The sequence below is a fragment of the Salvelinus namaycush genome, chromosome 9 (genome assembly GCF_016432855.1).
Source record: "Salvelinus namaycush isolate Seneca chromosome 9, SaNama_1.0, whole genome shotgun sequence".
Taxonomy (NCBI): Eukaryota; Metazoa; Chordata; class Actinopteri; order Salmoniformes; family Salmonidae; genus Salvelinus; species Salvelinus namaycush.
In genome coordinates, this window is record NC_052315.1 from 52,838,806 (window position 1) to 52,862,890 (window position 24,085).

General features: G+C 41.7%; 1 protein-coding gene across 6 annotated transcripts in view; it reads left to right on the forward strand.

Annotated features, from left to right (window-relative positions):
• Positions 1 to 24,085, forward strand: part of LOC120054181 (CUGBP Elav-like family member 2) — a 60,104-nt gene that overhangs the window by 16,655 nt on the left and 19,364 nt on the right. For all 6 annotated transcript variants that reach the window (XM_039001624.1, XM_039001629.1, XM_039001625.1 and 3 more), the window contains exons 2-3: positions 12,308 to 12,507; positions 21,233 to 21,315. In XM_039001624.1, coding sequence (XP_038857552.1) covers positions 12,308 to 12,507; positions 21,233 to 21,315 — 283 coding nt within the window. The remainder of the gene's footprint in view (positions 1 to 12,307; positions 12,508 to 21,232; positions 21,316 to 24,085) is intronic.

The following is a 24,085-nucleotide window of genomic DNA, read 5'->3' on the forward strand; positions in this document are numbered from 1 at the left end:
AGTGGCTCAGTGCTGCCTCAGTGACAGTCTCTATAATGGGAGCAACTAGGAAAAGTGTAGCAGTGCAGCTGATATGCTTCTGCGCTCAGACCACAGTAAATCTCCAGGCATATGGTCCCAGTAAATCATGTTATTTTGTGGGAAGAGCAACAGCAGTTATGCTAATGTCAGCTTGAACCTGTCAGCTGCTCCGAGGTGTCTTGGAGCCAGGTCACTTGCCACATCACAGCGACAGGCCCTCCTGGCCTAACTGACTTTCTCTGGTCTGGGACATAATTATAGATCCACTTCTCCTTAATGCAACCGCGGTGTCAGATTTCAAAAAAACTTTACGGAAAAAGCAAACTATGCAATACTCTTGAGTACGGCGCTCAGACGACAAATCAACCCAAAGAGATATCCGCCATGTTGGAGTCAACAGAAGTCAGAAATAGCATTATAAATATTCACTTACCTTTTGATGATCTTCATCAGAATGCACTCCCAGGAGTCCCAGTTCCACAATAAATGTTTGTTTTGTTCGATAATGTCCATTTATGTCCAAATTCCTCCTTGTTGTTCGCGCGTTCAGTACACAATCTAAACTCACAACGCGCGGGCAGGTCCAGGCAAAAGTTCTGACGAAGTCATATTACAGTCCGTAGAAACATGTCAAACGAAGTATAGAATCAATCTTTAGGATGTTTAACATAAATCTTCAATAATGTTCCAACCGGAGAATTCCTTTGTCTTCAGAAATGCAATATAACTCAAGGTAACTCTCACATGAATGCGCATGGTCAGCTCATGGCAGACCTTACTCAATCCCCTCTCATTCGCTCCCACTTCACAGTAGAAGCATCAAACAAGGTTCTAAAGACTGTTGACATCTAGTGGAAGCCTTGGGAAGTGCAACATGACCCCATTTCCACTATCTTGGATAAGCAAAGAGGTGAAAAACTACAAACCTAAGATTTGGCTCGTTGTGAACTAATTTGCCATAATTTAACGTAACTATGACATAACATTGACGGTTGTGCAATGTAACAGGAACATTTAGACTTATGGATGCCACCCGTTAGATAAAATACGGAACAGTTCCCTATTTCACTGAAAGAATAAACATTTTGTTTTCGAGATGACAGTTTCCGGATTAGACCATATTAATGACCCAAGGCTCGTATTTCTGTGTGTTATTATGTTCTAAATAAGTCTATGATTTGATAGAGCAGTCTGACTGAGCGATGGTAGGCACCAGCAGGCTCGTAAGCATTCATTCAAACAGCACTTTCGTGCGTTTTGCCAGCAGCTCTTCGCTGTGCTTCAAGCATTGCGCTGTTTATGACTACATGTCTATCTACTCCAGAGATTAGGCTGTCAATCCTAAAGTGCCTATTAGAACATCTAATAGTCAAAGGTATATGAAATACAAATGGTATAGAGAGAAAGTCCGATAATTCCCATAATAACTACAACCTAAAACTTTTTAACTGGGAATAATGAAGACTCATGTTAAAAGGAACCACCAGCTTTCATATGTTCTGAGCAAGAAACTTAAACGTTAGCTTTTTTACCTGGCACATATTGCACTTTTACTTCTCCAACACTGTTTTCACATTATTTAAACCAAATTGAACACGTTTCATTATTTATTTGAGACTAAATTTATTTTATTTATGTATTAAGTAAAAATAAGTGTTCATTCAGTATTGTTGTAATTGTTAGAAATTATATTGTTGTAATCATTACATTATATATACATTTTTAAAAATCGTCTGATTTAATCAGTATTGGCATTTTTTGGTCCTCTAATAATCGGCATCAGAGTTGAAAAATCATAATCGGTCGACCTCTAGTTTTGATTGTTAGTGTCTATATACATATATCACCAGTAGTACAGTGCCTTGCAAAAGTATTCATCCCCCTTGGCATTTTTCCTATTTTGTTGCAATACAACCTATATTTTTTTTGTGGATTTCATGTAATGGACATACACAAAATAGTCCAAATTGGTGAAGTGAAATGAAAACAAATACTTGTTTCAGAAAAATACAAAATGGAAAAGTGGTGCGTGCTTATGTATTCTCCTCCTTTGCTACGAAGCCCCTAAATAAGATCTGGTGCAACCAATTACCTCCAGAAATCGCATAATTAGTTAGATTGCACACAGGTGGACTTAAATAAAGTGTCACATGATCTCAGTGTATATATACACCTGTTCTGAAAGGCCCCAGAGTGTGCAACACCACTAAGCAAGGGGCAAAACCAAGCAAGTGGCACCATGAAGACCAAGGAGCTCTCCAAACAGGTCAGGGACAAAGTTGTGGAGAAGTACAGATCAGGGTTGGGTTATAAAAAAATATCAAACTTTGAACATCCCACGGAGCACCATTTAAATCCATTATTACAAAATGGAAAGAATATGTTACTACAACAAACCTGACAAGAGAGGGACACCCACCAAAACTCACGGACCAGGCAAGGAGGGCATTAATCAGAGCGGCAACAAAGATAACCCTGAAGGAGCTCAAAACTCCGCAGCGGAGATTGGAGTATCAGTCCATAGGACCACTTTAAGCCATACACTCCACAGAGCTGGGCTTTACGGAAGAGTGGCCAGAAAAAAGCCATTGCTTAAAGGAAAAAATAAGCAATTGCCAAAAGGCATGTGAGAGACATTTGGAAGAAGGTGCTCTGGTTAGATGAGACTAAAATGGAGCTTTTTGGCCATCAAGCAAAACGCTATGTCTGGCGCAAACCCTACACCTCTCATCACCCCAAGAACACATCCCCACATTGAAGCATGGTGGTGGCAGCATCATGCTGTGGGGATGTTTTTCATCGGCAGGGACTGGGAAACTGGTCAGAATTGAAGGAATGATGGATGGCGCTAAATACAGGGAAATTCTTGAGGGAATCCTGTGTTCATCCCAGTCTTCCAGAGATTTGAGACTGGGATGGAGGTTCACCTTTCAGCAGGACAATGACCCTAAGCATACTGCTAAAGCAATACTCGAGTGGTTTAAGGGGAAACATTTAAATGGCCAGATCTCAATCCAACTGATAATCTGTGGTATGAAAGATTGCTTATTTCTTGCATCTTCAAAGTGGTAGGCATGTTGTGTAAATCAAGTGATACACCCCCCCCCCCCCCAAATATCAATTTTAATTCCAGATTGTAAGGCAAAAAAATAGGAAAAATGCCAAGGGGGGTGAATACTTTCGCAAGCCACTGTACATGTCCCATTCATTTCTAATCTTCAAGGTTTGTTTGGTTACTGTAATGTCTGTTAATGCATTCAATATATCATTATTCCAGTCTTTTTACCGTTCTCAATGTTGGAGTGAGTGGACACATTGTGTAGCTTAGTTTGAGCGCACAAAACTAAGCTACTCTTGTGGGAAGTTTTGTTTTGTTTTTATTTATTTAATTCTATTTACGAGATTTGTCAATTTTGTCAATGTCTTTTGTTTGGAGCACGCCTGTTAATGTTGAGTAAGGACGTGCACCTGATTACGCGTAGAAGTAGGCCTAAAGGCTATCTGGCCTGCTTGCAAATGAAGGCATATAAACGTGCCCATTTGGGGATCTAATAGTATTTCTGATTGGCTTAATGTACCACCACTAATGAGCTGTGGAGCTTCTCAAAGTAATGTTTTCTTCAACACAAACAGCAAGCTAACAAAGTCTGTTTTTACATCTATTGAGAATGACAATTCCAATGTATTTGAGAAATCTTTCCAGCTCTCTCCCTTTCATAACCACTCAGCGTGAAAGGGAAAAATATCATGCTCTAATCCAGTGGAAACATCATAAAATAGGCCTACCTGATTACTCATATCCCCTGTGCAAATAGCCTACAGCTGTAGCGGGAAACAGAGGGCCCAGAATATTTTATATCCCCAAATGGGCAATGTTGCAAGGAGCTTCAGGCAGGACCCAAGTTAATTGTTGATAAAATGTTTCAAGTTTGTTGCAGACAGGCCATGCGTAGCCAATGTGATTTTATAGGATATTTATTTTCATCAGGATATTTTTTACCTGCAGGCTGTAATGTTTTATTTGTTTGCTATTTTTACATAGATGGCAATAGAAGTTACTTTTTAGGTTTATCATTTTCATTATAGATTTGGGTAGCATTTTGATTAACTACACGACAATGATTTTGAGATATGGAGAAGTTATTATAAATGAAATGAAACTGTTCTGCAAAAATAAATTGGCATTCCACATGAAAGTTGGCTGACTCCTCCTGTAGCCTATTACAGTCAACTTCAGGAGCGTAACGGCAGAAACTTACGAAAGCCAGTAGGAGCTCTCTCACTCACACACATTTAGAAATAATATGGAAAAATACACGTTTTAAAATTTCAACCAATCGGTTGGTCAAAGAACAGACTACTTTCGGTCGACCAAGTTTTTTGTTTTGTTTTAGTCAGGGACCGACCTAATTATGTGACAGGCAGCTGTGTCTGAGATTCTAGATGTATGAGAAGGCAGGCAAAATGGTGTCAGAGAAAGGCTGCCTGGATCTGGCAACTAGATAAATGGTGTCACACACCACAATGCCCGTTGCGGTGGTTTAGTGAGACGTAGCATTGGATGGGAGGATTACAAAGCGTCCCTCTGACTCACCACAGGCCCATTGTTACTGTATAGGGGATCTATCTGTGAATAGTGTTCTCTCCAGCATCCGAACAATATGCAATTGTGTCCGCTGTTGCTGCGCTCGGGATAGCATAGAGAGAATTCATAGATTGGGCACCATCACAGTAGGATTACTGTAAAATGGGGTTAGTCTATTCTAGTGATTGTATTTCTAAGTGCTGATGGTGGAAGCTGGTAGGTTACTCCCTGTTCCATCGCCAAGCTAGACCAGCGCCTGAGGAGGGAGATGGTGATGGGCTACAATCCTCTCTCTGCTAACTCCCAGCGTTTTAGAGAGGTGTTAAGAGGGTCAAACATTTTGCAACAACAATAGAAAGGGAGCTTTTCTTATTGGACAATTTCAGATAGTACAGTACCTCCCTGCTTCACTGTGTTTAGGACTGCTATCTTCTGGTTAGTGCGGACTGACCACTACACTGCTGTGCCGAGGCCTTGCTGCTGAGTGGATCCTGTACAGATATCTGTCGGGGTTGTTGGTGAGGGGCAGTGAAGTCGCCCCTTCGCTTTGTGTCTTTAAATTGTCGTTTGGATGTATTGGCTCCAGTAGGAAACTTTTTATTTTATTTTTTTCTTCCATTTTTCCCCTGAAAGAAGAGTTATTTGTGAAGTGTGTTGGATCTGGGTCTTTTTAAGAGTTGGCTTTCCAGAGGACCGACAGTGAGGAGTCAGAATGTCGTTTAGGTCGTCCCTTGGTGTCTCGGCCGAGCGTTTGGGCTCTATGTGTAAGAGATGGATGGCTCGTGTCCAAAGGTCTGTATACTTGTAACTCTCTGTCCCTTTTTTTAACCTAGTCACCCTGGCACACACCCTGTTTCTTTGTCTCCCTCAGTCCCTCTGCTTACTATCCCATTAACTAATCGCCAGGTGTGTGTGCCAGTCGCCAGCTTTCTCACACCAGGAGTCCCTTGGGTCCTCAATTGGATGTACACACACACACTAGAGCTGGCCGGTAGACCTTATTTTACTATATACCGGTATTGATGCACGGACCGGTTTGGGTTTTTACTTTACCTTCTATAATGTTATTTTTATGTTTGGTTTGTTGAATGTGATACGCCGTGTGTAACGTACTAGAGGTCGACAATTATGATTTTTCAACGCCGATACCGATTTATTGGAGGACCAAAAAAAGCCGATACCGATTAATCGAACGTTTTATTTTTATATATATTTGTAATAATGACAATTAAACAATACTGAATGAACACTTTTATTTTAATTTAATACATCAATAATATCAATTTAGTCTCAAACAAATAATGAAACATTTTCAATTTAGTTTAAATAATGCAAAAACAAAGTGTTGGAGAAGAAAGTAAAAGTGCAATATGTGCCATGTAAAAAAGCTAACGTTTAAGTTCCTTGCTCAGAACATGAGAAGATATGAAAGCTGGTGGTTCCTTTTTAACATGCGTCTTCAATATTCCCAGGTAAGGAGTTTTAGGTTGTAGTTATTATAGGACTATTTCTCTCTATACGATTTGTATTTCATATACCTTTGACTATTGGATGTTCTTATAGGCACTTTAATATTGCAAGCCTAATCTCGGGAGTTGATAGGCTTGAAGTCATAAACAGCTCAATGCTTGAAGCACAGCGAAGAGCTGCAGGCAAACGCAGGAAAGTTCTGTTTGAATGAATGCTTACGAGCCTGTTGCTGCCTACCACCGCCCAGTCAGACTGCTCTATCAAATATCAAATCATAGACTTAATTATAATATAATAACACACAGAAATACGAGCCTTAGATCATTAATATGGTCAAATCCGGAAACGATCATTTCGAAAACTAAACGTTTATTCTTTCAGTGAAATACGGAACCGTTCCGTATTTTACCTAACAGGTGGCATCCATCCCTAAGTCTAAATATTGCTGTTACATTGCACAACGGTCTGGTCAACGAAATGGTCTTCACACAGTTCGCAACGAGCCATGCGGACCAAACTGCTGCAAATACCCTGACTCTGCTTGCACAGAACGCAAGAGAAGTGACACAATTTCCCTAGTTAAAATAAATTCATGTTAGCAGGCAATATTAACTAAATATGCAGGTTTAAAAATATATAATTGTGTATTGATTTTAAGAAAGGCATTGATGTTTATGGTTAGGTACACATTGGTGCAACAACAGTGCTTTTTTTCACGAATGTGCTTGTTAAATCTAATAGGCTGTGATTCGATGGTAAATTAACAGGCACCGCATCGATTATATGCAACGCAGGACAAGCTAGATACACTAGTAATATCATCAACCGTGTGTAGTTAACTAGTGATTATGTTAAGATTGTATTTTATAAGATAAGTTTAATGCTAGCTAGCAACTTACCGTGGCTCCTTGCTGCACTTGCGTAACAGGTAGTCAGCCTGCCACGCAGTCTCCTCGGAGTGCAATGTAGTTGGCCATAATCGGTGTCCAAAAATACCGATTGTTATGAGAACTTGAAATCGGCCCTAATTAATTGGCCATTCCGATTAATCGGTCAACCTCTATAACGTACATTTTCATAGTTTTCTCCGCTACTTCAGTCAGCTCTCTCTCCATGCCACCTTCCAGACAGACCTAGCCACGCCCCGTCACTCAAGGATCGCGTTTGTTGTTGCTCGACCACGATACACTTGTGTTCAGTCTGCATTGTCATGCAACAATGTTGATGATGACAATGCTTTTTCCGCTTTGCTTCTTAATATAAATCCACAAGTGTTCTATTATTACACTATTTGTTTTTCTTATCTGCAACCTGCTAGTTTGTCTTTTCTTAGCAAGTTTTGGCTAAATCGTGTTAGACACTAATGCTAATCGCTAGCTAGCTAATAAATGTACTGAGTCAGAGCAAACGTAGCTAGCTATACAGCCTGATACCAATTATGGTGTAGACCTAAACCATCATGTTGTTTGTGCAACAGTATATTCTAAATCAAAGAGGAATAGATGAGGCATGAATATGTTGGCTACATGAAGTACCTAAAGAGAAAACATTTAATGTAGCCAAAGATTATAGGGTCCCCTAGGAAACACTGGCCAACACTTTGGGGTGGCAGGTAGCCTGGAGGGCCAATAAAAGTTGCTGGATCGAATCCTCGAGCTGACAAGGTATAAATTTGTTCTGCCCCTGAGCAAGGCAGTTAACCCACTGTTCCCCGGGCACCGAGGACGTGGATGTCGATTTAAGGCAGCCCCCCTCCGCACCTCTCTGATTCAGAGGGGTTAGGTTGAATGCAGAAGACACATTTCAGTTGAATGCATTCAGTTGTACAACTGACTAGGTATTCCCCTTTTTCCTTTGGTTCCTACCCTGTCAAAATAACCCCTCTGTGGCATTTACATTCATTGTCAAACAACACTGTATTCAAAGTGCCCACTCTTATAGAGAATTTGAATAATCACTCTATTTCCATGATTCCAACAGTTCACCCAAGTGTTTTGCTCTAAATCGCAATTGCAACATTTGGTTAAAAATATGGCCTAGATTTTTTTTTGCCCATATCGTGCAGCCATACTTGGCAGTGTAGAAAGGATCTCAAATGAGTGCAGGAAATGCAGAAATGTATGAAAGTGTAGACATTTTTTTGGGGGGGGGTGAAGTTTGAACATTATAAAACAATTAATCAGAATGGAGAAAGACCCATTGAAATCACTTATGTATGTTTTTCCACCTTTTGAGTCACGTGCTACTCCTAAAGCAAATTTAGAAATGTTATTATTCAAAACAATTCTATACCGTGATATATTTTGGCTATATCGCCCAGCCCTACCACGCACACACACATAAAAGTGATCCTTTGGCCGGCTTTGGCACAGTCTTTTGTTTGCGTGTGCAATGTGAGTGAATAATACCTTCCCTGTACCTAGTAGACTAGTAGGACCAGTCTCACAGCTAACATCCCTCCCAGCTAAATGTGGGGCCAGAGTCGTGGCGTACTGGCCCCTCCCAGCCTGGCTCAGTCGGGGGTGTGGGGGGGGGGGTGTTTGTGTGTATGGTCAGCGCTTGTAAGAGGCTGCCCCTTCAGCCTCCTAGCCTAACTCAGTGGGGGCATGTGCTGACAGAGGCTTCTAGTGTGTAGTGGTCTAAGGCAGTGGGCACAGTGTGATACTTACGCTATGCTGCCTGCCTGGTCTGGCCTGCTGCATATTTGCTTTTCTGGCTCAGTGGGGGTCTGAGAGAGGCTTCTGATGGTCTGTGTGGTAGACTTTGTGGTACGTTGCCTGGCCTCAGTGGTCTGGCCTGCGGACACTCCATCAGTCCCTTTAAGGCTGGCCTAACTTAATCACCCTGAGAATGTTGATCCCCTCTCAGGGCCTGGCCATGCAGCATGGCACTGAGGGAGAGAGAGAGAGCTCTGGGTGTGGCTCTTGTGTTACTGTCTCTCTAAATTGTTTGTTTTAAAACAGAGGCAGTCAAAGTACTATTGCATTGTTTGTTGGTGAATTTAGTACAAAAAGACTCACCAGGCACAAAAATCCCCTGAAAGGCTAAAACAAGGATTAAACGTACACAACCAGGGTTTATTCTGGATCAAAAATGGGCTTAGGTGGTTGGCGTGGCAAGGAGCACCTTCGGCTTGTTTGAGACCCCATCTTGGCGGTGACTTTAAAAAAAAAAAATATTTCATCCCGAAAATGTATTCCCCTCCCAAAAATGTTTTATTTTTACGCTGTTTGTACTTTTAGGCAGCCTGTCCAAGGATCACAATGGCAAAAAATCCCTGACTACTGTTGGAACAATACAAACACATCTCATCCTTGTCTAACTAGCCACTGCCTCTCTCCCACTCACATTAATACAGCAGGTACTAATCAACTCCAATTTGTGGGAGGAGCCAATGACCTCACTCATTTCACACGGACTGAAAAAGGGACACTTTTACAAACACTAGCACATTTAGCCTTGATTCAATGATACAAATGGGGATTGTCCATTAGGGTTGGGCGGTGTCCAGAGTTTCATATCGTCATACCATCCTTCTCGCATGCTGGGATTTACGGTACTACTAGCTTAGTACACGAGGGCACCAAAAAAAATGCAAAAAAGCCCATTGGTCATCTATTACCAGACCAGACTGCTAACAAAATTAGCACAAGTAATAGTGAATTTCCATGGAAGCTGCTAGCTAAATATGCTAACAAGTGCAAACAAAATATACAAATTGCAAAGACAGGCGACACAGCTCATAAAGTTATACATGTAAAGGTATGAGCTACCGAATATAATTGTTGGTGTGTTTTTCACGCAGAAAAAAAGATAAAGCACATACGAAATATCTTGCTGCGTTTTGTAAACGCAGATCTAAAATGTTTCTTAATATTTCTGCTCGGCATCAGACTAATCTTGTGCTTCTGTTACACTTCTCCACTCTGAGAAGTCACAAACGGGCATTCTATCAGCAGACAGCGCTCTGACTGACATTTCTCGGGTAAAATGCTAGATTTACTTCTAAGCAGACATTAGGAAATGTAGCTGGCTACATTCTTTCTATGGTCAACAATAGAAATATGATAGCGATGCATCGTTTTTGCCAAGAAGGCGTTGCTTTTTCATTGTACGCTCGTTTACTTGTGTTGCTGCCAGCCAAATAGCGTTGCTCTTCTGTTGTCATCTGATGAAAATGAAGCTATTTTCTACCGAATGTGTTGCATTAATGTATTTTTTGTGAAGGGAAAACTATAGTTGCATGTCCCTGATCACTCTATTGAAGCAAAACAACACTTGACTTTCAATATAAAACGCAACCTCTATCAATACACTGCTAAACTCACCTGCTCCCGCGTTGTGCTATTTGCAAACAAACACGTGACTGGCTACACTGTTCCTGGGAACTATCGTAAGCTTCATAATGTGAAAAACGCTATCTGCTTTATCTCCTAACGTATTGTACAAGTTGACTGCAGATATTTATTTTAAAAAGTAACTACAAATATTAAAATTTTATTTAAAAACGTAAAATAATTTCAACGGTATTGAAAAACCATCCCGCGGCTATTTCCAAATACCCCGGTATACGGTATATACCAGTGACAGTTGGTGCCATTTTAGATTAGGGAGGACCATTTTTTTCTTTATTTATTTTAAAGCATATTGGATGACTGTTATTCATATTCCATTCACCCAGCTCAATGTAACATTTAATAAGTTTAGGCCACTACATAATACTCACATTTTCCCCTATACCCATCATGAGGTTGCTACAACCTAGCCTACAAATGAAAGTTTACAATGTAGGTGCACAGGTCGAGAGCGAAATTTGAGTAATCAAGGCGACAGACTAACACACATTCAATACCACCTTGCACACTATTGCCTGCATCTAGCTGATCTAGGGTATAATGATTAGTCCAAACAGTTGCAATCGAGAGTTTCTATTGGACACATTTTTCAACAGAATTGTCAGAATCAGTAGAACCCTGATCACCCGCGCACACCGTTTACTTTCATTGCAGCCACATACAAACAGTATAACCACTTTGCTCGTTGTATAATTCCTTCTCGCATCTATGAGCTCTCCTCTCACCTTTTCCCTTCGCGTTTGGACTTCAGTGCACAACACAACAGCTGTCTGTGACCAGGCGAAAAAACATTTCCAAGCCAAACCTTCATACCATAACCACTAACCACTACACACAGCCTACATCATAGTCACCATATTAGCTAATGTCATAGTCAACATAGCTACTAGAACTATGTGTTAGTAAACCCGCAATAAATGTAATAAAACCAAAAGCTTACCTTGACTTGGAAGAGTTCCAGTGTTGAATAGCCATAGCCAGCTACCTAACATAATATCCCTCTCTGTTTGAGCCGGGTGTTTGAGTAGGCTAAACTAGCTAGCTGCATTCTCTCTCTCGCTTCTCCTTAATTTTTGAAGAAATTAATTTGTTCATAACTGTTCAACTATTGTCGTTCTCTCTCTTGGAGTCAACTACTCACCACATTTTAATGGACTGCAGTGCTAGCTAGCTGTAGTTTATGCTTTCAGTTCTAAATTCATTCTCCGATTTTTTTATTGGGTGGACAACACGTTAGTTCATGCTGCAAGAGCTCTGATAAGTTCGAGGACGTCCTCCGGAAGTTGTCATAATTACTGTAAGTCTATGGAAGGGTTTGAGAACCATGAGCCTCCCAGGTTTTGTATTGAAGTCAATGTACCCAGAGGAGGATAGCTATAGCTGTCCTTGGGCTACACCATGGTACTACCCTAGAGAGAGCTGTTGAGGCTACTGTAGACCTTCATTGCAGAACACTGTGTCGTCCGTCAGCCAAGATTGGCTACAGTTGTGTTCTCTAAAATATAAGTAAAAAAACAACTATATGGTACAGGTTTTTGTGAAAAACTGGCCCATCGCTAGGAGATGTTAGTGCCATATTGCAAATGCGTTGCAGAACATTTTCTACCAATACCACGGTGCAACCAGATTTTAGTTTTTTGTACATGTAACTGCCAACACGCAGTTGCTCAACAGTATAGCTTCCTTGCTCACCTGCTCGCACTGAAACTGGTTCTTGCGTCCTCTGTCTTGCAAACACACGTGACCGCCCTCTGGAAACACCTTAGCCAGCTGTGCCATCAATAAGCTGGCAATAAGATGGTAGGCCCTGGTACTAAATTATCCTAAACTAAATATTGTACTAAGTCCTTCTTCCCTCTCCACCTCTCCCCCACAGCAACGGCAGCAACAGCAGCAAGATGAATGGTTCTATGGAGAACCTGGATACCCCTGATCATGACTCCATCAAGATGTTCGTTGGCCAGATCCCCCGCTCCTGGACGGAAACCGAGCTCAAGGAGCTGTTCGAGCCCTACGGGGCCGTGCACCAGATCAACATCCTCCGAGACCGCACTGCCACACCCCCCCAAAGCAAAGGTAAATCAATTTTCAATGTCTTCAATAAAGCCCGTTCTATAGCAGCAGAAATAACTTTACAATAGCCTAGGCCCTAGAAGCCAAAGAGAAGACGGAAACTGTCACAACTCACACGCTCATGCAAACTCACTTTGTTTCATGACCGCAATAAAGAATAGCCAAGAGGTCACTTCAATACAACACACAGCCTGTGGCTCACCACACACACACATACACACATACACACACACACACATACACACACACACACACACACACACACACACACACACACACACACACACACACACACACACATAGTGCTGTCACTCAATGTCGGTGTTAACAGGTGCAGTAGGCTGTTTGTGTCTGCGCGCTATATTCCTGAGTCTATTACTTTGAACATAATAGAAACTTCTGTTATGTTTACCGAGTTATACCAAATAACAACCTTTCTTACTCCTGTGCATTATGGAAAACATATTTTCTTTCCTCGGGTGGTTAAGAGATGTGTAAAGAAGTGAGTGAGCAAGGGAAAGACGGGAGAAAGGAGTGTTATTTGCCTGCAATTTTCCATTAAGACATCCATCAACGCACTCACTCACACTCAGTGCTCGAGTCGAGCGGTTCTGTTTAGGCTCGCAATTAGCCGAGACAGCCAAGTAGAAGCCTGCAGTTCTGAAAGCTTCTGCGACTGTGTGTGGGGTGCGTGTGCATGCCACTGAAAGTGCCCAGCCCTCTGGAATTAACCACATGTAAATATGGTCTTTGATGTGAAGTGAAAATATGTTTTATGGCGGCCAGGCGTATTCCCATTATTTATTTCACTGTCTCAATCCTGATGTGAGGGATTCAATAAGGATTGAAAGCCTTAATCCTCCAACTGGTGGTTTTGATGTGGATTGTGGAACCCTCTCTTTGATGTTGGTACTTTGTGTCTGGTCTATCTGTCACTGCCAGTGCTCAGAGCTGGGAGGGAGGAAGGGAGGAAGGGATGAATGGAGGGGGGAGCTAGGCCTAATCTCACAGTTGCAGGCTGGAGAGTTGTCATTGGAATTTGCTCAGGTATGTTGTTCCAAACTTTGTACCGCTGAGCTGTGGTGATATTACACTGCACTGTTCTAAGCAAGAGCCTGCATTGAAATTGAACCCACCCCCACCCCTCATTGAAATGAGAATTCATCTGCTTATTAGACCTCTGTATAAACTTGTAAGTACATGTATACCCAGGCATCTGTCAAAAACACCAAATTAGTCTTCTGTGTACTTAGACCAGTGTCTCCTGGGTGCTGTTTAATATAGAGTAGGGTTGAGGCGGTATCCAAATTTTCATATCGCCATACTGTCCTTCTCTCATACGGGATATACCGTACTACCGGCTTAGTACACAAGGCGATGCCAAAAACCGCAAAAACAAGCCAATTGGGTGTCTACCTGAATGCTAACAAAATTAGCACAAGTGATAGCTAATTTCAATGTAGGCTGCTAGCTAAGTATGCTAACAAGCGCCAATGAAAATAAATACATTTTAAAGACAGGCAATCCAGCTCATAAAGGTGTGTGTAGGTGCTACCGAATGTCATTTTTGGTGAGTTTGGACATTTACAAGCGAATTTGAATGAGAGACATTGTGTAAATGAACAAAGTTTTGACGCATGCTTCTCTGAACGAAGAACAGTACTGGCTCTGGAGCAGCATGTGTAGGCTACACGCTGTGTCTGTGTGGAGTCTGGAGTCGCTAGAGCAACGGGCCTGCCTGCTCTGCTCAAAGAAGATTGGAGAGGAGAAGACAGACTGACAATGTAGAGGAGGAAAAAAACAAGGAAATCAAGATGGTGGCAGCTCTAGAAATAACTCATCCAAAGGGCTGTGACTTCTCAAACACAGCAGAAAACTAACACTATATGATGCCCCGTCTCCTTATTAATTTAGCCACTTACTTAGATAACTAGCAAGTTAAACTTAGGGGTTAAGTTAATTCAGGTTAATTCAGTAAAATGTTTCTTATTGTAATTTCTGCTCCGCATCAGACTAACAGGCAATCTTATCAGCAGACAAATCAAATAAATTTTTATTTGTCACATGTGCCGAATACAGTGAAATGCTTACTTAACCAACAATGCAGTTTTAAGTAAAATACCTTAAAAAAAATCTAAATAAGAGATAGAAGAAACTAAGAGCAGCAGTAAAATAACAATAGTGAGGCTATATACAGGGGGTACCGGTAGAGTCAATGTGCGGGGGCACCGGTTAGTCGAGGTAAAAATCAAGCTATGCTTCCTCCATAGAAACAGGACATGTTTGTCCTCGACAAATTATACAAGCTACTTTTATGTCTGTTATAGATTATGCGGATGTTATCTACATGCACGCTACGGCATCCACACTTAAATCGCTGGATGCTACTTATCATTGCACACTTAGGTTTATTACGGGTGCTAGCTACAGAACTCACCACTGTTTTTATATCAACATGTGGGTTGGACTTTGCTGTCCATGAGACGAGAACAACATGCTCTCGTGTTTGTCTATAAAGCACGTCTGAATAATCTACCTTATTTATCATCACTCACCAACATTAGAATTATAATTCCTAAAACCAGGTCTCAAGCATGGATTACACTTGAGGTCCATGCGATCTCCAGAGAGTTGAGTTAGGATTTCTTATAAGCTTCCGGGTTCGTGTCCTGCTCCTTAATTAAAAGCGGCAGCTCTACCCTTTAGCCCAGTGCGGATGTTGCCTGTAAACCATGGCTTCTGGTTGGGGTATGTATGTACAGTCACTGTGGGGACGACGTCATCGATGCACTTATTGATAAAGCCAGTGACTGATGTGGTGTACTCCTCAATGCCATTGGAAGAATCCCGGAACATGTTCCAGTCTGTGCTAGCAAAACAGTCCTGTAGTTTAGCATCTGCTTCATCTGACCACTTTTTTTTATTGATCTAGTTACTGGTGCTTCCTGCTTTAATTTTTGCTTGTAAGCAGGAATCAGGAGGATAGAATTATGGTCATATTTGCCAAACGGAGGGCGAGGGAGAGCTTTGTACGCGTCTCTGGTGGTCTACAGTTGTTTTTTTCTCTCTCTGGTTGCACATTTAACATGCTGGAAGAATTTTGGTAAAACTGATTTTAATTTCCCTTCATTAAAGTCCCCGGCCACTAGGAGCGCCGCCTCTGGATGAGCGTTTCTCTGTTTGCTTATGGTGATATACAGCTTATTGAGTGTAGTCTTAGTGCCAGCATCGATCTGTGGTGGTATGTAGACTAGAGGTCGACCGATTATGATTTTTCAACGCCGATACCGATTAATCGGACAATCTTTTAAAACATTTTTTTAAACATTTTTTAAAATTTGTAATAATGACAATTACAACAATACTGAATGAACACTTATTTTAACTTAATACATCAATAAAATCAATTTAGCCTCAAATAAATAATGAAACATGTTCAATTTGGATTAAATAATGCAAAAACAAAGTGTTGGAGAAGAAAGTAAAAGCGCAATATGTGCCATGTAAGAAGGCTAACGTTTAAGTTCCTTGCTCAGAACATGAGAACATATGAAAGCTGGTGGTTCCTTTTAACATGAGTCTTCAATATTCCCAGGTAAGAAGTTTTAGGTTGTAGTTATTATAGGAATTATAGGACTATTTCTCTCTTAGACTATTGGATGTTCTTATAGGCACTTTAGTATTGCCAGTGTAACAGTTTAGCTTCCATCCCTCTCCTCGCCGCTACCTGGGCTCGAACCAGGAACACATCGACAACAGCCACCCTCGAAGCAGCGTTACCCATGCAGAGCAAGGGGAACAACTACTCCAAGTCTCAGAGCGAGTGATGTTTGAAACGCTATTAGCGTGCACCCCGCTAACTAGCTAGCCATTTCACATCGGTTACACCAGTCTAATCTCGGGAGTTGATAGGCTTGAAGTCATAAACAGCGCAATGCTTGAAACATTGCGAAGAGCTGCTGGCAAACGCAGTAAAGTGCTGTTTGAATGAATGCTTACGAGCCTGCTGGTGCCTACCATCGCTCAGTCAGACTGCTCTATCAAATCATAGACTTAATTAAAACATAATAACACACAGAAATACGAGCAGTAGGTCATTAATATGGTCGAATCCGGAAACTAAATATTTATTCTTTCAGTGAAATACGGAACCGTTCCGTATTTTATCTAACGGGTGGCATCCATAAGTCTAAATATTCCTGTTACATTGCACAACCTTCAATGTTATGTCATAATTACGTAAAATTCTGGCAAATTAGTTCGCAATGAGCCAGGCGGCCCAAACTGTTGCATATACCCTGACTCTGTGTGCAATGAACGCAAGAGAAGTGACACAATTTCACCTGGTTAATATTGCCTGCTAACCTGGATTTCTTTTAGCTAAATATGCAGGTTTAAAATGACCGATTTCCGATTGTTATGAAAGCCTGAAATCGGCCCTAATTAATCGGCCATTCCGATTAATCGGTCCACCTCTAATGTAGACAGCTACGAAAAATACATAAATTCTCTAGGTAGATAGTGTGGTCTACAGCTTGTCATGAGATACTCTACCTCAGACGAGCAAAACCTTCGAGACTTCCTTAGATATCGTGCACCAGCTGTTTACAAATATACATAGACCTCCCCTTGTCTTACCAGAGGCTGCTGTTCTATCCTGCCGGTACATTGTATAACCCGCCAGCTGTATTTTTATTCATGTCGTCGTTCAGCCACGACTCGGTGAAACAAGATATTTCAGTTTAGTGTCCCGTTGGTAGGATATACGTGCTTTTAATTTGTACAATTTATTATCCAGCGACTGTACGTTGGCCAATAGTACCAATGGCAACGGCAGATTAGCCACTCGTCGGCTGATCCTCACAAGGCACCCCGATCTCCTTCCGCGATATCCCTGTCATTCGCAGGAGAAAGAGACTGAAAAGATGAGGGCCTGTTCGGCTGTCTGGAGTAAATCCCTCTAGTCCGACTCATTAAAGAGACATTTTTTGTCCAGTTCAAGGTGAGTAATCGCTGTTCTGATTTCCAGAAGCTAATTTCGGTCATAAGAGACGGTAGCAGCAACATTATGTACAAAATAAGTAACAAACAATGCGAAAAAATGTAATTAAATAGAACGGTTGGTTAAGAGCACATAAAACGGCAGCCATCTTCTCCGGCTCTCTAACTGATGTGTAACTACTTTTCTCGCTGTAGCCAGCCAACTCTTCTCTGGTAAAATGCTAGATTAACTTTTAAGCAAAACATAAGGAAATGTAGCCGGCTACATTTTTTTCTATGATAAACATTAGAAAAATGATGGCCATGCATTGTTTTTGCCAAAAAGACCTTGCTTTTTCTTTGTATGCTCATTAACTTGTGTGGCTGCCAGCCAAATAGTGTTGCACTTCTGTTGTCATCTGATGAAAATGAAGCTATTTTCTGCCGAATGTGTTGCATTAATGTATTTTCTGTGACGGAAAACTAGTTGCATGTTCCTGATCACTCTATTGAAGCAAAAAACACTTGACTTTTAAATATAAAACGTGACCTCTGGCAATACACTGCCAGACTCACCTGCTCCCGCTTTCTCCCGTTGTGCTATTTACAAACAAACACGTTGCTGGCTCAACTGTTCTGTGGAACTACGGTAAGCTTCATAATGTAAAATAATGTGACCGGCGAAATGATGAACGCAATCTTTATCCCCTAATGTATTGCACAAGTTGACCGCAGGTATTTACTTAAAACGTAACTAACTACCAATATGAAAACGTGTTGAAAAACCATCCTGTGGCTATTTCCAAATACCCCGGTATATACGATATACTGCCGAAGCCTAATACAAAGCACATTGTGTGAGTCGATAAAACACCCCTCAATGCCGTTTCCCCCTCCTCTTCGTGTCATCCATCTTGCTTTTGTTTGAATCCTCCTGATTCTGTTGGAATCAATCCATTTAAATCCCCACTTCAATTTAGGTCTGTTTGTTCTAGCCCCTATCTATTTTGAGAACGGTCAAATTTGTAGCGCTTTTTTTTTTTTTAGGTCATGATGACGCCAGGGTATCTGACTGCAGGGTATAAAAATACATGATAACCAGCATGCTTAGCTCTTAGCCCTATGGTTTATTTAGCCTCTATGCAGCAGGGAGGGGAAGCACAGTGAGAGAGCGGAGGGAAGACGGTGAAAGAGCGAGAAAGATTCATGGTTTATTTAGCGTCAGCAGAGTGCTAGGGGGGGGTAGCACTGAACAACTGAGAGGGTGAGAGGGCGACACAGAGGGGAAGGGGGGTGCAACTCTGCAGTGGTGGCAAAGTTAGCGTGGCGGGGGTGGCCAGTGACAAAATGTAGCTGTTGTAAAGATAAGGTCCTGCAATTCTACACATTTTGCCATGTATTTTGCCATCTCAGTGACTCAACCATTATAACTAAATCAATGGGAGCCCCATGCCATTTCATTTATGGAATTTTTTATTCTCCCCGTGTCTAGTTTTTGATTTTGGCAATTGTTAGTTCTCAAAGTAGCTAACACAACGTGCCATCGGAACACAGGAGTGATGGTGGCTGATAATGGGCCTCTGTACGCCAATGTAGATATTCCATTAAAAATCAGCCGTTTCCAGCTACAATAGTCATTCACAGCATTAACAATGTCTACACTGTGTTTCTGATCAATTTTATGTTATTTTAATGAACAAAAATTTTCCTTTTCTTTCAAGAACAAGGAAATGTCTAAGTGACCCTAAACTTTTGACCGGTAGTGTATATAAATACACACTCACTCACTCACTACCGGTCAAAAGGTTTTAGCACACCTACTCATTCACGGGTTTTTCTTTATTTTGACTATTTTCTACATTGCAGAATAATAGTGGACATCAACTATGAAATAACACATATGGAATCATGTAGTAACCAAAAAGTGTTAAACAAATCAAAAATATTTTATATTTGAGATTCTTCAAATAGCCATCCTTTGCCTTGACCGCTTTGCACACTCCACCGGTCTAATGTCCATTGATCATGTTTCTTGGCCCAAGCTAGCCTCTTCTTCTTATTGGTGTCCTTTAGTAGTGGTTTCTTTGCAGCAATTAGATCATGAAGGCCTGATTCACGCAGTCTCCTCTGAACAGTTGATGTTGAAGTGTCTGTCACATGAACTCTGTGAAGCATTTATTTGGGCTGCAATTTCTGAGGCTGGTAACTCTAATGAACTTGTCCTCTGCAGCTGAGGTAACTCTGGGTCTTCCTTTCCTGTGGCGGTCCTCATTAGAGGCAGTTTCATCATAGCGCTTGATGGTTTTTGCGACTGCACTTGAAGAAACTTTCAAAGTTATTGAAATGTTCCGTGTTGACTGACCTTCATGTCTTGAAGTAATGATGGACTGTTGTTTTTCTTTGCTTATTTGAGCTGTTCTTGCCATAATATGGACTTGGTCTTTTACCAAATAGGGCTATCTTCTGTATACCACCCCTAACATGTCACAACACAATTTATTGGCTCAAACGCATTAAGAAGGAAAGACATTCCAGAAATGAACTTTTAACAAGGAACATCTGTTAATTGAAATGCATTCCAGGTGACTACCTCATGAAGCTGGTTGAGAGAATGGCAAGAGTGTGAAAAACTGTCATCAAGGCAAAGGGTGGCTACTTTGAAGAATCTCAAATATAATATATATTTTGATTTGTGTAACAGTTTTTTGGTTACTACATGATTCCATATGTGGTATTTCATAGATTTGATGTCTTCAATATTATTCTACAATGTAGAAAATAGTAAAAATCAAGAAAAATCCTGGAATGAGTAGGTGTCCAGCCTTTTGACTGGTGCTGTATATAAAACATATCTTCATATGCCACCGCTGCTAAATTAATATAGGGGAAACACTGAAGCAGCCTCTTAGAGATGAGAACGGAGCAGCTCGATGCATGTTAGCATATCGCAGCTCCCAGTCGAGGCTTGGGAGAGAGGGGGAGCTCCACTCCACAGTAACATTATAACTCGAGCACACGCGCACGGCACAGCCTGAGAGGGAGTTCTACAGTAAGCAGCAGCAATACAACACTATGTAGGTCAGAGACGCTGCAGTACTCTACTTCCATGTGTGTGTGTGTGTGCTCTCCACTTCTGTGTGTGTTTGTGTTCTCTGCCAGCCCAGAGAAACTGACAGGCTGGAACGCCACTGGCGGTCTGCTGGGACTGAAGGATGAGAGTATTTTTTTCCCTTTTTTTCTCCTCTCTTACCCCTCCCCCATCGCCCTCTCTTGTTCTATTGCTTGCTCTCTCCTCTCCTCCCATTCTTATTGTGTCTGTGGATGTATTGCCTATGTGTGTATATGCACACTTATGTAACGGAGAGCCATTCAATAGTATTGTCAGTACAGTGGCTGCCTGCCTCTGAGTAGCCTCACTGTAGCCTTTCTCTGCCACACCTCAGTGACCCTGACAGACAGATAGCCTCTTGGTCTCCTGCTCTGCTCTCTGTGGCAGTACTGTACAGTCACGAGTGTCAACTGTGACCCTGATCCATCAGCCCATCTCCTTATCTTGTGCATAGCCTACTCTCACTGCACATGCTGTGCGTGTGCTGTATAGGCACCTAGCATGCTGTGCAGTATGTGTACTGTATGTACAACAGTTAATAGTGATTCCATTCCTTGTCTTGAAACAGCACTTGTGTTTAATGTTGCGTTACTCTGATTGTTCTGTTATTAAATTCAACCCCCCCTTCTCTCTCTGCAGGATGCTGTTTTGTAACGTTTTATACCAGAAAAGCCGCCCTGGAGGCCCAGAATGCATTGCACAACATAAAGACCTTAACAGGGGTGAGTAAGCAGGAAGTGTGTGTGTGTGTGTGTGCCGCCTTTAGCCCCTCATTGCTCCCCTGTGTTGCTGCTGTGGACTGCACTTGGATGGATGTAACCTGAGCTCAACTATAGCCACAGCCCACACACACCGTATAGGCACTGCCATGCCATTCCTATCCACAAGAACTGACCTGAACCTTGCTCCCTCTTCTGATGAAGTAATAACCACACAGTCGTGTGCACACCAAGACCCAAACACGGAGAGTCAGGTAAAGGGTGCTTTGCATGAGGGGAACCTAGCTAGCCAACTCACTGAAGCGCAACCAGACACACACACACACACACACACACACACACACACACACACACACACACACACACACACACATACACAGCTACCCAGTCATAAAGTGGAACAAATTATTCATTGTGCTTGTCCTCATGAATCATAGATGCAAAACTACATTTAATATTTAAAAAGGAATACAAAAGGAAAGTGTTTGAAGAATATTGCTCCTAACAATGGAATCTGCTGAGAGCGATGGAGGGAGTGTGAGAAGGAAAGAGAAATCAGGGCGACAGCTGTACAGAGAAACAGAGGGAGTCTTAATTCTAACCTGATTTATTTGATAGAGATTAAAGCTCAGTCAACTGGAACAAGTGCAATTGCTTGTTAAAGCTTCGTAAATCTGCCTCCCCTGTCCCCTATGTTACTCTATCTGCTTCCAATCAATTAAATCAATACTAAACTACCTCAGTCGTCAATGAAATCAATAACTCCACTCTGCTGACATTTTCAGTTTCCAATAATCAGGAGAATGACTAAGTGTTGAAGAATTTGTACCTGTGTGATAAGCAAAGGGAGACTGTACTAATTCTACCATTCAGGGTTGGGGTGAATTCCATTTGAGTCCTGAATTGACAAGGAATTGACCCCAGCCCTGAAATGTTCAGTGGCGTGATGATCGAAGTGAGATTAGATAACACATACTGGTACAAACCTAGAGTATAAATAGCACTGTATCTAGTGTCATTAATCAGTTAAACATTTTCAAATCAAGTGCGTGTATTTTGACAGCTGCTCCCTAGCCCTACCACAGCCAGTCATGCTGCTCCTGGCATTGACTGAAGCCCGATGGCTCGTCGGTGGAAAAGCTTGTGTCCCTTTCGGTCGCCAAACCTGGGTTCAAATACTATTTGAACTCATTTCAAATACTCGATCTCTGCTTGGTTGAGTTTGCCCATTGCAATGGAACCAATAGAAAAGTCACACAAGTGCACATCCCAGATCCCGCCTATCTGGCCCTCCAGGCAGGCTAAAGCAAATACGATAAGTGTTTGAATGATTTTTTTAAAGTAGTATTTGAACCCAGGTAGGTCTGTCGCACGGACTCCCTCCTCCTGTGCCTGCCTCTCTTTGGCAATTGACGCCAGTCCCCATACCGAGAGGGCCATCTGTCTATTTCTTTTAGTTCCCTTCTCTCTGAAAAACAACACATTTCATAACTGCCTCTCCTGTTTGTGTTTTTATCATGAGCACTCAAATGAGGGAGTAAGATTTCCCATGTTATCATGTCATCATAACGCATGGTAAACAAACTTGAAGCCAAACTACTTCCATGATCTCTTTATTTCAACTGTCTATGTCTCTTGAAAAATAACACCATTACATACAGCCAGCCTCCCCTGTTTTTGTTTTTATAGAAATGGCAAGAATTGAGTAAAATATCTAGTCTTGACACATGACAAATACATTTAACTTGAAACCTTGCCCTCTGCTCATATCCTAATTCCCCTTTGCTTAAAATCTAGCCACTTCACTCCATATTTTTCTTATTCCCTTTCTGGCTTCTCTGTGCCAATGTGGCAGGTGTAGATGTCTAATCCAAAAAGATTAGCTCTTCAGATCCACTTCTTCCTCAGCGTATTAAGGGATCTAGTGGAAGAGCTAGGGGAAATAAATCGCAGGTGGAAATATGTCATTTGCAGATGGACTGGATTTTCTGCCAACTTCTTGTTGTAGCTCAAGCTGTTGCTCAGATATGGCCCCTCATTTCTGGAACATGTTGGCAATGCTGGACGGTATGGCTAGCATTCCATTCCCAAGTGAAAAATGATCACTTTAAAGACCAGTGGACATTGCTTGCGCCCCAAATGGCACCCTATTCCCTATATAGTGCACTACTTTTGACAAAAAAAATGGCACCCTATTCCCTATATAGTACACTACTTTTGACCAAAGGTAGTGCACTATATAGGGTAGTGTTTCATGGTAATCCGGTACCACGTTAATATCATGGTACCAAAACGTCATGACACCAACATTTTTAGAATACCATAGTACCGTTTCATATGATACTACCAACTTTTTTGGCCCTACCGATCTAAAGCACCCGCAGGTGACTTTATAAACAGTAAATGTTTAGAAAGTCAGTTGCTAAGCAACCGCAATTCGTCTCGTGTATGCTATGCGCCGGTCCAATGTCCACTTCATGCGCGTATCACGTGTGTCAGCTGTGATCAGACAGGCGCATCCCGCTACCAGCCCTCACTCACCTGCTTCTCTCCGTCCGCTCTTACTGCACATCTATTCCTCCATCACTTTTTAAAATGTAATTTAGCTGTGATGGCGAGTGGGGATAGAGACCCTGATCAGTCTTCTGTTACATTTGCTAAATTGGAGCGGCACGAAGAGCGAGTAAAAGTTGATACATTGTATGTAATTTCATCATTGATAAACCAAGGGCACAGGCCAGTCTGAATATAGGCGTTTGCAAGTTTGTTGTCA